General features: G+C 29.2%; 2 protein-coding genes across 4 annotated transcripts; both read left to right on the top strand.

The window, feature by feature from the left end:
• Positions 1 to 25: 25 nt before the first annotated feature.
• Positions 26 to 4,300, top strand: LOC130678528 (putative sodium-dependent multivitamin transporter). 2 transcript variants are annotated; one of them, XM_057485796.1, is made up of 9 exons: positions 120 to 248; positions 326 to 489; positions 555 to 695; positions 884 to 1,105; positions 1,507 to 1,847; positions 1,931 to 2,050; positions 2,365 to 2,582; positions 2,682 to 2,899; positions 2,974 to 4,300. In XM_057485796.1, exons 3-9 carry the CDS (start codon positions 576 to 578, stop codon positions 3,517 to 3,519), a joined length of 1,785 nt encoding a protein of 594 aa, XP_057341779.1. In that variant the 5' UTR covers positions 120 to 248; positions 326 to 489; positions 555 to 575; the 3' UTR covers positions 3,520 to 4,300. The 2 variants fall into 2 exon arrangements, with proteins under 2 accessions (XP_057341780.1, XP_057341779.1); XM_057485797.1 differs by lacking the exon at positions 326 to 489 and having other exon boundaries at positions 26 to 133.
• Positions 4,301 to 7,020: 2,720 nt separating this feature from the next.
• LOC130663510 (sodium-coupled monocarboxylate transporter 1) lies at positions 7,021 to 14,912 on the top strand. Of its 2 annotated transcripts, XM_057462769.1 has the most exons (10): positions 7,021 to 7,407; positions 8,805 to 9,158; positions 9,801 to 10,026; positions 10,145 to 10,212; positions 10,285 to 10,580; positions 11,673 to 11,891; positions 11,954 to 12,137; positions 12,654 to 12,944; positions 13,990 to 14,128; positions 14,219 to 14,912. In XM_057462769.1, exons 2-10 carry the CDS (start codon positions 8,823 to 8,825, stop codon positions 14,257 to 14,259), a joined length of 1,800 nt encoding a protein of 599 aa, XP_057318752.1. In that variant the 5' UTR covers positions 7,021 to 7,407; positions 8,805 to 8,822; the 3' UTR covers positions 14,260 to 14,912. The 2 variants fall into 2 exon arrangements, with proteins under 2 accessions (XP_057318752.1, XP_057318751.1); XM_057462768.1 differs by having other exon boundaries at positions 7,022 to 7,407; positions 13,990 to 14,906.
• The last annotated feature ends 682 nt before the right edge of the window (positions 14,913 to 15,594 follow it).

Raw genomic sequence — 15,594 nt, 5'->3', positions numbered from 1 at the left:
ATTTCACCAGGTAAATTAATCCACGACACCGCGACCTGAGTCTTCAGATATTTTTTATACACCAAAGTATTGATAAGCACGTGGTAAAGTCATGTATCGTATATATAAATATATATAGAGTCAGATTGTAATTGTAAGTATAAGATATGCAGTAATTGATATGAGTTCTATCTTGATCGGTAATTAAATAGAAAGACCCGGTTAGAAGCCACTGGCAGTTACTCGTTGCCGCATCGGATGTTTACGAGGTAATAATCGATATATTTTTTAAAAATTTAAATTCACTTTCGTAAATTATTCTAATCATTATTCATTTGTGTTACAGATAATTATTGACCTCGTTATGAAAATTTTTTATTGATAATTCGGATTCGAGCGAATTATAAATTTGTGGCGGCGAAAATATTTGATCTAATTTCAAATTTAAATCATCATTTACACGCTGATTTAAATTTTTTTATCATCAATAATAATAATAATTGATAGCTTGTATGTTAGCAATAATTTTTTACTGAAAGATTTTAAATAAATAATTCGAATTTGACTTTTTGTAGTACAGTTAATAGTTGACGATAATGGAATCGACAAAAACATTAGGATTGGTTGATTATCTGGTGATTACACTGACGATTGCTATAAGTGTTGGTATCGGAATTTATTATCGTTTCACCGGAGGCAAACAAAAAACATCCGAGGTAATTTGAATAGTAAATAATTAATGCCATCAATTAAATAAATAAAATATATTACCCAGCACTTTTTATTCCCATAGCAATTGACTTTAATAAATGTTCATTCATTTAATTTCACCGAATTCAATCAAGAAGAGGACAATTTTTTTTTTTACCAATTAATTTCTAATAATTTACTTGTTTTATTACAGGAATATTTTTCGGCGAACAGATCAATGGGGCCACTGTCAGTTGGCATTGCTTTGATGGTGTCATTTATGTCTGCAATAACACTCTTAGGAATGTCTGCTGAAAATTATACTTACGGAACGCAGTTTATTGTCATAAATATAAATTATATATTATCTACTCCAATAATTTGCTATGGATTTTTGCCAGTATTTTATAAACTGCAAGCAACAAGTACTTATGAGGTACAAAAAATAGTACACGAAAAAAGAGTAGTGGAAAAATTACAGTTTTTAGTGCAAAAACTGGGCCCTCGTATGAAAAACTTCAAGTCTTGTAATTTGCACTGTAATAATTGAGACTACTTCTTGTAATAAAATAATTACAATTACAGATACCAAATTTTACAGTTTCTACCACAAAATTTGAAGGTTGAAAACCTGTTTGCTGTTAAGGACTGAAAAAAGTCTTATATGAAACTGTAACGTCTCAGAATTAATGTAATTTTAACAGTTTTGAAGCAGAGGGACTTTGCGGATATTTTAAACTGTAATTTTGTCCGCTGTTTTTTTTTCCGCGTGTTAGATACTAGTTAACTAGTAATTTAACAATTACAAGTAATAAATATGATAATATTTTATGAAAGTATTTAGAAAGACGTTTTGGAGTACCAACAAGATTGTTAGCGAGCTTCGTCGTGTGGCTCCAAATGTTATTGTACTCGGGTGTGGTGCTTTACGCGCCGGCTTTGGCCTTTGAGACGACAACTGATCTATCAAGAATGAAAAGTATCCTATCAGTCGGCTTAGCTTGCGCTTTTTATTCGAGTATCGGCGGAATAAAAGCTGTATTGATAACAGATATTTTCCAAGCAGTTTTGATGTTTGCTTCGTTAATTGCTGTAATTGTCGTAGCCGCTTATTCGGCCGGTGGCCTCGACGAAATATGGAACATTGCAAGTCAAGGCGGCCGTATAGATTTTAACAAGTAATTTAATATTTTATATTATTTATAATTCATGTATTATTATCGTTTTATATTTTAATTTACATAATTGTTATGGTTGACAGCTTTTCTATTGATCCCACCGAACGCCACACATGGTGGAGTCTGATAATTGGAGGGATGTGTACATTTTTATCACTCTATGGAGTAAATCAAATTCAAGTACAACGATTTCTAACTGTCAAGTAAGTCATTATATCTTTTATGTCTGAAGAACAATAATATATATTTTTAAACTCTTTTATATTATTTTATTTATATAGTATACATTTATTCAAATAAATAAAATGTAATTATTTAACTGATGATTAAAATTTATCATAGCAATTATTCATTTACTTTTGTTATCTGATTATTTATTTACTTTTTTATAAACGCGAGATATGAATCTTCGTTTATTAGTTTTATTTATTATTATCATCACATTTCTATACTACAAATAATTAAAAAAAAAATTTGTCTCAACCTGAAGTCTAATAATTTTATTTGCTATCACCAGGAGTTTAAAATCCGCACAACGCGCGATGTGGTTTTGTTTGCCGGTTCTTATAATACTGAATCTCACAACAAGTTTAGCCGGATTGTCAATGTACAGCAAATATTTTAACTGTGATCCAAAGGCAGCCGGACAAATAGAACAACCAGACATGCTGATGCCATTCTATGTTATGGAGACAATGTCTTCAATTCCAGGCCTGCCTGGTTTAATTATCGCCGGTTTGTATTTTAATTTCATTCATTTATCATTAGCATTACATTCATCTTCATAACTTTATTTGTCACAGAGTAATAACAATAATTATTATTTTATCACAGGTGTATTCAGCGCGGGATTAAGTACAATATCAGCAGCACTAAATTCCCTTGCGGCTGTTAGTTTGGAAGATTATATAAAACCTCTGTACTTAAAATGTACTAAAAAACAATTATCACCATCAACGTCATTGATATTAGGAAAATTTTTAGCATTTTCACTTGGATTTTTATGTATAGCTCTTGCTGTACTTGCTCAGTACTTAGGAAGTGTCCTTCAAGTAAATAAAATAATTTATTATTTATTATTTTCAGCTTATTTTCAATAATTAACATAAAAATTTGTAAATTGCAGACAAGCTTGACGATATTTGGAGCCGTTGGCGGGCCGCTCTTGGGTTTATTTACCCTGGGAATGTTATTTGAATCATCAACTCAGAGTGGTGCTGTTCTAGGTACGACAGTATCACTTGTATTTTCATTATGGATCTCATTCGGTGGTCCGCGACCAGCTCCACCGGCATTACCAGTCTCCATTGAGGGCTGCAGTAATGACACGTTACTTTTACTCAACAAGACGCTGGAAATGAAACATCAAACCCTAGATGATTATTTGCATCCCCATGTCCGGAGTAACTCGGAATTTTTTTATCTCTACCGACTTTCTTACATGTGGGTTTCTCTTATTGGTCTTGTGTTGACAATCACCATTGGCATGATCACCAGTAGACTGTCTCGGTGCTTTGGGTTTGAGAGCCAACGAGCCATTGATCCAGATCTTTTCTTCCCATTTGTAGCAAAACGTATTCGCAAGAGGCTTGAGACTGATCCTAATTTTACTGCACAAAAATATCAATTTGAAAGTAAAAATAATATCGACACTGCCACTACTAGCATGTAACTGTCACTAATTTTTCAGTATTCACAATCACGTTTTCAACGCATCGTAAATTATTATTGTAAATCATCTTACGATTCATTCTTAAAGTTATTGTTTTTTTTTTTAAAGTTTATGATCTTGAAGTTAACAGACAATTTAAAATTTTCGGATTTTTTTTACAACAAATGAATTACAAAAAAAGAAAATAAAAATATGCACATGTAGGAAATTTAAAATACTACAGGTGCAATTTTTTAAAAATAATTTATTGTTTAAAAAAAAAATCAAAAAATTATTGGACGTCGGTGAACTTCAGTATCATGTTAAGTTTCATAAAAAAAAATTAATAAGTTTGAATTTATTTTCTTTGCTCTTAAAGTTTTGAAATTCATTTTATCAGTAATCTGGATAAATGTTTTTTTCCTGAGCGATGATTGTCTTGTTTATTATTATCGTGATAATTAAACCGATTTAGCCTTGAGACAAATGTGTGATGTTAATAAACATACTGATGTTTCGTATAATTAATTTTTAAAAACCTTAAGTACAATTCTATCTCAGGGCAATGGGTAACTTCGGCTTCTTAATTACATTTACATTAGTAATTATTTCCATTGATACCTCCCGTACTTAATTCAAAATTTCATAGGCAAAATAATTATTTATTTTACTATTAACAAACTTATGTAATGAAATATTGAAATTTATATAAATGTACAGTACAATAATGTTAACTTTTATTATATCTGCCATTATTATTATAGATATATATTTTTTTAAATAAAAAATTAAATTATAATAATTTGTATGTTTATTTCATTTTTCATATTTTTATTATTAAGATCACTAGTAAAATAATTGATATATTTTTATAAATCAATCAACGTATTTAATATATTTGTCATAAAAAATAAGATAATTTTTTAATTCATTTTCAATCGTAAAAAGAAATTATAAAATTTATATATATCGATTTGTAATTCATATATTTTTCTGAAATAAAAATATATAAAATTATAGACTACTGTAATTGTTAGCTAATTAAAATGATGGTAATTTATTGGTTTTGTTTTGTTACTCCGTAAAAAATTAGCGGAGTAAACGCAGAGTAAATCCGGAGTGGATGACTATTTATTTATTTATTCCCCTCGGAGTAAAATTCACTTCGAAGGGGAGTTTATTTTAATAATAAAAGTCCGAATTGGAGTGAATGTAAATTGAAATAAAATCCAGATCACTCCGAAATTACTCCGCTGAAGAAACAAACTCTCTATTTACTCCGTAAGCGGAATAATTTTTTAAAACTCCGGAACTCTGAGTCGGAGTGAATTCGGATTTAAATAAAATCCGAATTCACTCCCAATTTTTTACAGTATAAATTATTGTCATATTTAATTAAGCGTTTTATGGTGATCGCTATCAGGAAATTTGATGGTTGCTCTCTGATTGTTGAGAATAAAAATGCTGGCCCTAAAATTAATCATCTTCAATTAAGACAAATTAGGGAATTAATGTTCAAGACGGCATAGTCTGTACGTCTTGGAATCTCAATGGATCCAGTGACGTCCAGATAAAAGCGGTTTTAATTCAAATTCCTATACGCTAAACTATAATATCATCACTTAATCCCTTCTTCTTTTTATTTTTTACACTTGTTTCAGTAATAACTACAAGCTATCATGTGATTATTTTTTGTAATATAATCTGCTCATAAAATTTGTAAAATCATTTTTTCAAATAAACATCATTTTATCTTTACAAGCAAACCACTTAGATATTAATTATTTAACTCTAGTTATATATTTATTCAACAAGTTTTTATTTTCTAATGCACGAAATTAAAACTTTAAAAATAAGCGGGAAATTTCAAGTTTCAAATTTTTTTTCCTAAAAAATTCTCATGATTTACTCGGAGTTTTAATACTAAAATAAACTCCCTTTAGTGAATTTCACTCCCAGGGGATTAAATACATAAACAGTCGCTCCGCAATCACTTGGTATTCAATCCGGATTTAATTCGCAAACTTATAAATATTAATTTTTTCAAATTTCCCTCTCTATTATTCAATTCACTCATTACCGTAATAAAGTCTCAAAATAAATCTTTAAATATTTAACGATCAAAATAACTACTATGTGATTAATGACACAATAATTAATATTAATGTCAGCATTAAACTGTTCGACATTAAAATAAATTTACATATATTATATGTCTGAAAGTCAAAATGAACCAGCATGGAACCAGTTTAATCCTGAAAATTTAAATCAAGACTCGTGTAATTGTTTTGTAGCAAAAATATCGTACTCTCTATTGGACGGTATCACAATAGATTAACTCGTACAATAAATACCCCAATAAAAAGTATCTATATATACATGTATAAATACAGCGGGCACAGAATCTCTCCTTCATAAAATCGCGAGGCGGACACACGTGAAGATTAGAATCCGTCAAGACACGTTGCGTGTTACATTTGATTTTTATCTTCGCACAAACTTATCGTGTAAATCCGGTCAATAATAAAACAAACCATATACTTTTTTCATCAATACAAAATATCAATAGAACATCCCTTCGCTCTAGCGGTACACCCATCCCTTATTTAATCGCGTGTACTCATTCACTTACGCAACTCATTCGAAAAAAAGAAAAATATGTAAACAGAACTTTATTTCTGTCTTGTTTACCTTTTTTTTTTTAATAACATCCTACACCTGACTAAATTACATGTTTCATAAATAAAGTACCGCGTTATTAATTAACACGCAACGTTTTTTTTTTCTTGAGCAGCCGCAATAACAATTAAAATATTTTAAAAACATTACAAGATAAAGATATATAGATTACATCTTACGAAGAATATTCTTCATCATCTTCATCATCATCATAAGAAATTTACTCATCAGATCTAAGCAATTGTCATATCGATAAATATATAAATATATTAAATATCATAGTGAATAAAAATAAATTTATATGATGATGAAGAAAAAGATGTTGATGATACACTCATTAATCTCACTCCATTTGCGATGACTTTTGTTGATGCTGAAAATGTCATCCACGTCACCCCTATCTTGACATCTCGCGTCGTATTCCCTTAAATTTCACAATATCGCTTCATACAATTACTTACTATTACTACTGTATGTCAGTAAGAAATAATAGATAGTTATGCATTTAATTTATTTAATAAAACATCGTCCAGTTTAGTCATCGTTTATTATTATGGCGCAATCGTTGAATTTATTATTAAGCCACAAGATCGATTTTTAGTAAAATTATAAGGAAATTATCGCCCTTGAGTATATGCTCTACTTTTTTTTTTATGTTATTATTGTATGTATACATAAATACATATATATAGAGAGATAGACATATATTTCGAAGGAGTAAAAACGACAAATGAGAATATTGTGTGTACATCCACCACGCAACAACAAAAATAGTGGTAGGGACATATTATGTGTCGTATAAAGGCGCATATGACAATTAAAATCATCAGTCTTTAAATTTTACTCCGGTTTAATCCAGACGTTTTACTTAAATTTTATTCTGTTGTATTAACTAGTAAATAAGTATATTATTTATATGTACATATATTTTAACATCGCAAGTGACGGATAATAGGAAAATTTATTTTTACTTGATCAATAAAAAAGTCGTTTTTGATTTTTTTTAACGGAAAATTTAAACTGATAAGTTTGGTTTTTATATTTAAATTTCAAATTTTTAAATTAATGCGGTACATCAGGCAATCGAGTAAAATAATACAGTTGCAATTTCGAACATTTTTAAAAACATAATTTAGACGTAGTGACTTTTGTAATTGTAGATATATTTTTAAAATATATATTAAGTAGGATTTATTTTAAATAATTTAAGGATTATTTTTTTTTGACGAGGTAAGTCTGTACTATTTATGTAATTATTGTTTATGACAAGTGTAAATATTGTAAAACACGACCCTGATTAATCAACTGAATTCGACCGAATTAAAAATTTTAATTCTGTTATATTCTGTCGAATTCTACAAAACAGAATTCGACTGAATTGAAAATTTAAATTTGAATTAAACAGAATAAAACCGATTTAAAAATTTCAAATTCGTTTTAATTCAGTTTAATTCGGATTCATAACCAGAAAATGGAGAATTGTTTTCGAATTAATCCGAATTAAACCGAATAGAATTATTCAAATTCGTTTTAATTCGGTCAAATTCTGGTTTTCCTGTCGAATTAGACAGAATTCATTTTTAAGTTAGGTACCGAATTAACAGAATTTATCTGAATCAAATAGAATTAAAAATTTAAGTCTGTTTAATTCAATCGAATTCAGTTGTTTAATCAGGGGGGTAAGATAAAGATAATAGAGACCCGGTCATTAGTAACCCGCGTCCGAAAATTTATAATTTTTTTTTGTTCGGATTCACTAGACCATTGATCTGTAAATTATGTCACTGTTTCGATAACAATTGTATAAGGTCACTTGTAATACAATATTACATATGTAACATATTAAATGTAAATCTATATAAAATTACAATTACATTTGATTCGATCTATAGAAATTTTATCAGCTTAAATTACTGCAAGCACATTCAGTTTAATCTTTTAAGTTGCTTTCGATAAACTTTTAATCATGAATGATATTTTTAAATTTTTGCCAGTATGTAGGCTTAAAAATTAGGAGTGAATTCGGAGTGATTGCGGACTTTGTTTCAATCTGAATCCGGAGTTTAAAGAAATCCCTCTGCATAGGGAGTAAATAAGGAGTTTGTTTTCTCAACGGAATGATTTCGGACTGATCTGAATTTCATTTAAATCCATATTCACTTCAAGTCGAGATTTTATTATTAAAATAAACTCCCCTTCGGAGTGAATTTCACTCCGAGGACATTAAATAAATAAAAAATCATCCGCTCTGTATTCTCTGGATTTACTCCGCGTTCACTCCCCTAATTTTTTTACAATTTAAAATTACATGTAATTATATATCTATAAATGTATCAGCTCAAATTACTCGAGGTCCAATAAGATAATTCTTTCAAAATAAATTTTAGTTTGTAAATAAAATATATACCAGTTTGAACTAGTGACAATTATTTAGCTAACAATCGTTTATTGATATAAATATAAATATATATAGAACAAATAGTAAATAATAAATCACCCAAGATTTATTGCTGTCAATTGTCACTGTCATATGTAATCAATAAAATTTTCAAATGTATATTTTTTTTAATTTCCCATTATTGTAAAAATATATACGGATGTAAATAATGGATGTAAATTATTACCAGACATAATTAGATAACAAAATGGTACTGAGACTGCTGATCCTCTTTATCGCGCTATCAACATCATCAGCCGAGCAACGAAGACAATTAACTGCCGAAGAAGAAAAATGCAACGAAGAAAATCCTGGTCTGCGTAACAGTTTTTCGTGGATTGATTACTTAGTATTATCAATAATGTTACTAGTATCATGTTTAATTGGTACATTTTATGGTTTTTTTTCTAAAAAACAAGAAACAAGTAAAGATTTTTTACTCGGCGGATCTAGTATCGGAACGATACCGATGGCGATGTCTTTAGCTGCGAGTTTTATAACTGCTATTGAATTACTTGGTAATCCTGCTGAAATGTATAGTCAAGTAATTTAGTTTTTTTTTATTTACCTTCGATACTTATCACTGTTAAAATTTTTTTTTTATTTTCAACGTTAATTGTCATGGAAATTAAATAAAATTTATTAATTTCACGTGAATATCGATTTGTTGACAATTTTAAAAATTAAAGAGACAAGTCAAAAATAACTTTTTTTCTAAAAACCTTGTGGTAGTAGGGGGGGGGGGCGAACAGAATGGGCCCCTTAAGGAAAATAATTATATCATTAATTTTTTTTACGTGTTTACTTCTTTTTAGACCCTTGATATTTATTTTCACTTCATTATGCTGCGTCCATTAAAATTTAAAAATCCAAAACTAGGGGCAAAGTGGGCCCTTCAAAAAATTTCGGATTTGATATTTTTCATTTTTTACACGTGTGATATTTGCAAATAACTATTGAGGGGCCCACTTTGCCCCCATATTTTTTGAAGTTCTGAAAATTTTAAGGGGCCTACTTTTCCCCCAGGGGCCCACTTTGCCCCCTCCGCCCCTACTGTCAGTTTAATAATTACTTTGTCAGACTTTAATAAAATTTCAAATGATTTTTTAAAAATTTAAATTAAAAATTTTGAACAGTGCGCACTTTCAGTTGAATTATTATTAATAATTATTTAAAATTTATTTAGGGTACACAGTTTTGGATGACTTGCATAGCATTTGTACTAGTGGTACCAATAACTTCAAAACTCTACTTACCTGTATTCATGAGATTAAGATTAACTTCGACCTACGAATATTTGAACCTCCGATTCAATCGTCATTGCAGATTATTTGCAAGTGGGTTGTACATGTTGCAAATGATTTTATACTCATCGGTTGCTGTTTACGCTCCAGCATTAGCTTTAAGTCACGGTAAATAATTTAATTAAGGACAACATCACTAGCAACCGTCTAATTTGATTAATTGATTAATTCTCAACATGATTGATTTGTACTCAATAAAATAATTGTCACTAATTTAATTTTTTAGTTACTGGGCTGGATACTTATCTTGCTGTCGCTCTAGTCTACGTCGTTTGTATTTTTTACGCTTCACAAGTAAGTTAATTAATTAAGAGAAAAATTAAATTTTTTTAAATTGTGTCATTGGTAAATACTTTTATTACCTAGGGTGGAATGAAGGCTGTTATAATGACGGATACTTTCCAAGGGGTAGTTCTGCTGCTGTCTCTTTTTGTTGTCGTGGGTATCGGCATGAGTTTAGAAGGCGGGATATCCCAAGTTTGGCACAAAAGTTTTGAAACAGATAGAATTGAGTTCTTTAATTTTGATCCACGTCCTACTGTGAGACATAGCTTTTGGAGTGTTGTAATTGGCGGGACTTTTTATTGGGTCACTATGTTCTGCAGTAATCAAGCATCCGTACAAAAATATCTTAGTGTACAATCTATAGGTCAAGTTAATACGTAAGTATTTTTTTCAGTAAATAAATTAATTAAGTGATTAATTTATTTATTTACTTGTAATCGGTGAGAAAAATATAATAATTAAAGACAAGATTTTTGCCTTAACTTCAAAATGAATGGTTCAAATATTTAATATTACGGCGAAAATATTGATCTTATAAAAAAAATTCTCAAACAAAAGTTGTAAGAAATTTATTTTTCTAAAAAAAATGTCTCTTATGATTTTTTTATACGACCAATATTTTCACGGTAATTTCAAAATTAAGATTTTCATAATTAACAAAAATTTGAATAATTCATTATGAGTCAATTTTGGAATTACGGTGAAAATATGGGTTGTATAAAAAAATCATAAGAGACATTTTTTTTATAAAAATAAATTTCCTACAACTTTTATTTAAAAAATTTTTTTATACGACCAATATTTCGACTGTAATTTCAAAATTAAGATTTTCATAATTAACAAAAGTTTGAATAATTCATTATGAATCTCAATTTTGGAATTACGGTGAAAATATTGGTCGTATAAAAAAATCATAAGAGACATTTTTTTTATAAAAATAAATTTCCTACAACTTTCATTTGAAAAATTTTTTTATACGGCCAATATTTCCAGGGTAATTTCAAAATTTGACACCATTAATTATTAATTGTTATTTTTAAATAAAAGCAAAAATCCTGGTCCTTATGATAATGGTTGTCGTCAAAGTAGATTTCATAAATTTTGACTGTGCCAAGTATTTGATTAAAATTTTTTGAATCTTAATCGGAGACTGAGAGAGCGCGAGCACCTTCCGGTTGACCGATTGACTTTCAATCAGAACCAATCGTTATTTTTAATCAGACTCAGTCCTTTATGACTTTCATTCCAACAAAAATTCAAAAAAATTTGATAATCAATCGATTTTACTGGAAAAAAAATTCATGTCTTAAAATTATTTTATTAATTAAATATGGAGTCTGGTAACGAGGTAGTAAATTTTATACCGTCGATTAAATTTTTATTCAAAAGTTTGTACGATGCCATTCGTAATTTTCACTGATTTAAATTTAAAATAAATAAAAAAATAATTATATGTAATTTACTTACAGAGCACTTTGGGTATCATCATTAGCACTGACTGTTATTTATACCATAAATTTCCTTACCGGTATGATACTTTACAGTGCAAATAAAGGTTGCGATCCACTAAACGCTGGATATATAACCGGTCAAGATCAATCGCTACCCCTTTATGTGATGAATTTTTTGGGTAGTTATCCAGGTGTATCGGGACTTTTTGTTGCTGGTATTTTTGCAGCTTCTCTTGGGTAATTATCTTCAATTAATTAAAAAAAAAAAAGTAAATAATAAAGCAATAATAACTCAACAGAACGGTAGCAAGTGCGTTAAACTCACTAGCCGCAATTACATGTGAAGATATCCTGCAAGGAATATTAAATATCCAAGTACCAGCAAAAAGAGGAGCAGCTTACGCAAGATGGATTAGTATTTTCTTTGGAATATTTAGCTTTGCTTTTATTTTTGTTGTTGAACGTCTAGGCGGTGTTTTAGAGGTAATCTCATTAGTCTATAATTTAAAAAAAATAGATAATTATAAATATGATTCTGAAGTATGAGTGTAATGTAGCCGGCAATTGGGAATTTTTTAAATTTTTGAATAAACGAGGACCAGTTTTTCAAACCCAGTTAATTTCTATCCAGGATTAATATATTGCTGGTAAAAATAAACCCGGTTTGAAAAACTGGCCCTAAATAAACCGTAAGTAGAATTAGAATAAAAATTTTAAAATGAGTATTTCGATAATTAAATATCAGTGCGCGCGTTTTTTTGAATTTCATTATTCTAATTAATTTATTTGTTTATTTAAAATTTATAAATTATCTCATTCACACTCAGACAATTAACAATTTTCGGATCTTTGTTCTAAATTATCGGACGTCGACTAACTTCAGAATCATTTTTATAAATTTATTATAAAATCAACAGATTTAATTATTTAAAGCTGCTTTTTTCGTTAATTATAATTGTATGTTGTTAATATTACTATTTTTATTTGTGGTTGTCAAAGGTCGCTTTGTCGTTTAATGGCATGGTTGGTGGTGTTACACTGGGTATGTTTTCGTTGGGAATGTTTGTACCATGGGCAAATGCAAAGGGCGCAATGACCGGTGCGATAAGTGCTTTCTTGTTAGTATTATGGATTGGTTTAGGCGCACAAATAGCAGCTTTTAATGGTTTAATTCACATTCAAACAAAACAAGTGTCCGTTAATTATTGTCCTTGTATTAACGAAACACTTTATAATGAAGAAATCACCGAAGATTATTATGAAAATAATCAAGTTTGGTCACTTTATAAAGTAAGTTTTCAATATTTTAAGGATGTTCTCAGACAGTGTCCCCCACTTTTTAAAAATACTTAATGACTCAACTGTCAAATTGGTATAGAAATTTTCATAATTAATTGAAAAAAAATTAAAGCATTAACTAAAAGAAGGACACGTACTTGCAATACTGTTTTTATCAATTAGGAGTTTAACGAAATTTGTCGAAGAAATTACAGTAAAAACTTCATGTCGATTTCATAATTCAAATTTTGAAAATTTTGTAGTCTAATTTTTATAAATTCATTTGACTTCTAATTGATAGCAATTTTTTTAAAAATCTATACCTCGGCGAAATTGCAAATACGCTGCCCTGGTGGAAATTTTTCGGACTTTTCTTTGAAAAACTTTGAAAAAATCTTTAGAACTTAAGAACTGAGTTTTTCAGAGAAAATTCCGAAAAATTTCCACCAGGGTGTCCTTTTTTCAGTAAATACTTAATTTTGTTTTAATTAATTAATATAATTATGAGAGTTGAGTCATTGAATATTTTTACACGCAGAGAATTTATGATCCTGAAGTTAGCAGACAAATAAAAATTTTTGGATTTTTTTTTTGAACAATTAAATTTAAAAAAAAAATAAACTAAAAAAATGCACATGGAGGAAATTAAAAAAACTACAGGTGCAATTTTTTCAAATATTTTTTTTTGTATCATTTATCGTTTCTAAACAAATCCAAAAATTATTAGACGTCAGTTAACTTCAGTTTCATAGAGAATTTTTGAGTAAAAATTACCCATCAAATTTGGTACTGTAAGGACATCTACCCAGTATCTAAATTTTTACTGTGTTGTTAGTGGAAATTGCACTTCATTTACATGCTATCGAGCAGTATATTTTACAATGTGCATGGGAAAAATTTTGATATTTACCACATGTCTCACAGTATCAAATTTTTGGGTAATTTTTACTAAAAATTTCTCTGTGTGTAAAAAGTGAGAGGGGGGGGGAGTACTGTCCGAAAATACCCTCAAGAAATCGGATTAAAAATTAATGAAAAATAATTTATTTGAATTTAGATAAGTTACTTGTGGTACAGCTTGATTGGATGTTGTGTAACAGTATTAGTCGGAAGTGCTGTCAGTTTTATGACAGTACCCCAAGACCTCGATGAATTGGACAGAAATTTACTGAGCCCAGTAACAAAATATTATATCGGTAATTCTTCATCAGCAATAAAAAATAAATTACCAAATAACAATAATGTACAGGGTGTTACTAATTTAGCCCTCGAATTATTCCTTGAAGATGAAAAAATAAATCAAGACGTCACCAAGAGTCCGAAGTAGTCATCAGTAATTTTAGAGTCGTCTTCATGTCTGAGGATATTAATCTCAGGATTCTCAGGTACTTCTTCACTGAGAATTTTAAACTCAAATCGGACAGGAAGTTCATTCATAAAATATCACGTGACGCCCCAGTAATATCTGTCATTAATTATTAAGTGTAATCAATCAAGTTCGTGGGAACTGTGAAGAGAATTGTATTTTATTAATAAGAAAAAAAGTATTTTATTATATGCAAATAACTTTAATTAATTTTAATGAGCTCTAATCAACTCTGTACTTATTATTACTGTACATAGTTTTTAATTTAAGGATATTAATTGTTATAAATAAATTTTTTCTTACTAAAAGTAACGAAACTAATAAAATTTTAATAATTATGTTAATTCACTTCTTAGTTTATTTTTTTATTGATGAAAATAAAAAAATCCGAAAGTATTAAAATTTATAAAAAAAAATTAGAAGGCTCGTCTTCAAAATATCTGGAGACCGGGTAATTTACTCCCCTCAAATAAAAGATAATTAAATAAAAAATTTTCTTAATAAATTACTACTATTACTACTAATGTCTCTCCCTTAAATTTAATCATTTTATTAATTTTACTGTGGACATAATTTTTAAATAATTATATAAAAAATATTTTACTTAAAAAATCCGTCAAATTGCTGGCGACTGAGTTGCTAAATTTCTATTAAATCTAAAACTTCCTCGCGTATAAAAATTAGTAACAAAAACAAATGTTTATCTTGTTTTCATATTTGATGGCTAGAAAATTAATGCAAATTAATTACAAATGTAATAGAGAAGACCCTTTTTAGGGTGAGATCGCGTCTTACTATTTTCTCGGAGCGACCTGTTCCTCGCCGAAATTTATTAAATTCTTCGATAAAACGTTAATCAAAAGTGTTTTTTATTTTTTTTTTCACCTGTCTAATTGAAATTTTACCTTGATTTTTTGGTATATGTTTTGTAATCATGTTCCGAAGCTTATCTCAAAAAATCAGACCTGGCTGGACCTGTTTCCGTTTGGGGGGTCCATTTGACTGGACTAAGTACAGAGAATTGGTGCCACGGGGGCCTTCTCCAAGCCCATTTTGACCAGAGTCTATTTCCTGACATGGTACGAGTGTTTGGTCTACAGAAGTATAGACTCGTGGTGGCTGTGGTTAGACACCGCATGTCAATGGGATGAGTTCTTTGATCTCTCCCCCGGTTAACGTCCACCGGAAGTCGCTTGATTATATTTTTCGACTAAGGATGTCTGATAAAGACCCGGTTGAGAAAGATTCTGGTGCCAGTGCCTTGAGCAAAACCCCTGATCCTGTATCTTTTTCTAC

Source organism: Microplitis mediator, chromosome 2 (assembly GCF_029852145.1).
Source record: "Microplitis mediator isolate UGA2020A chromosome 2, iyMicMedi2.1, whole genome shotgun sequence".
Classification (NCBI taxonomy): Eukaryota; Metazoa; Arthropoda; class Insecta; order Hymenoptera; family Braconidae; genus Microplitis; species Microplitis mediator.
Note: the sequence above shows the minus strand (reverse complement) of the source record. Positions and strands in the feature narration are given on the sequence as shown.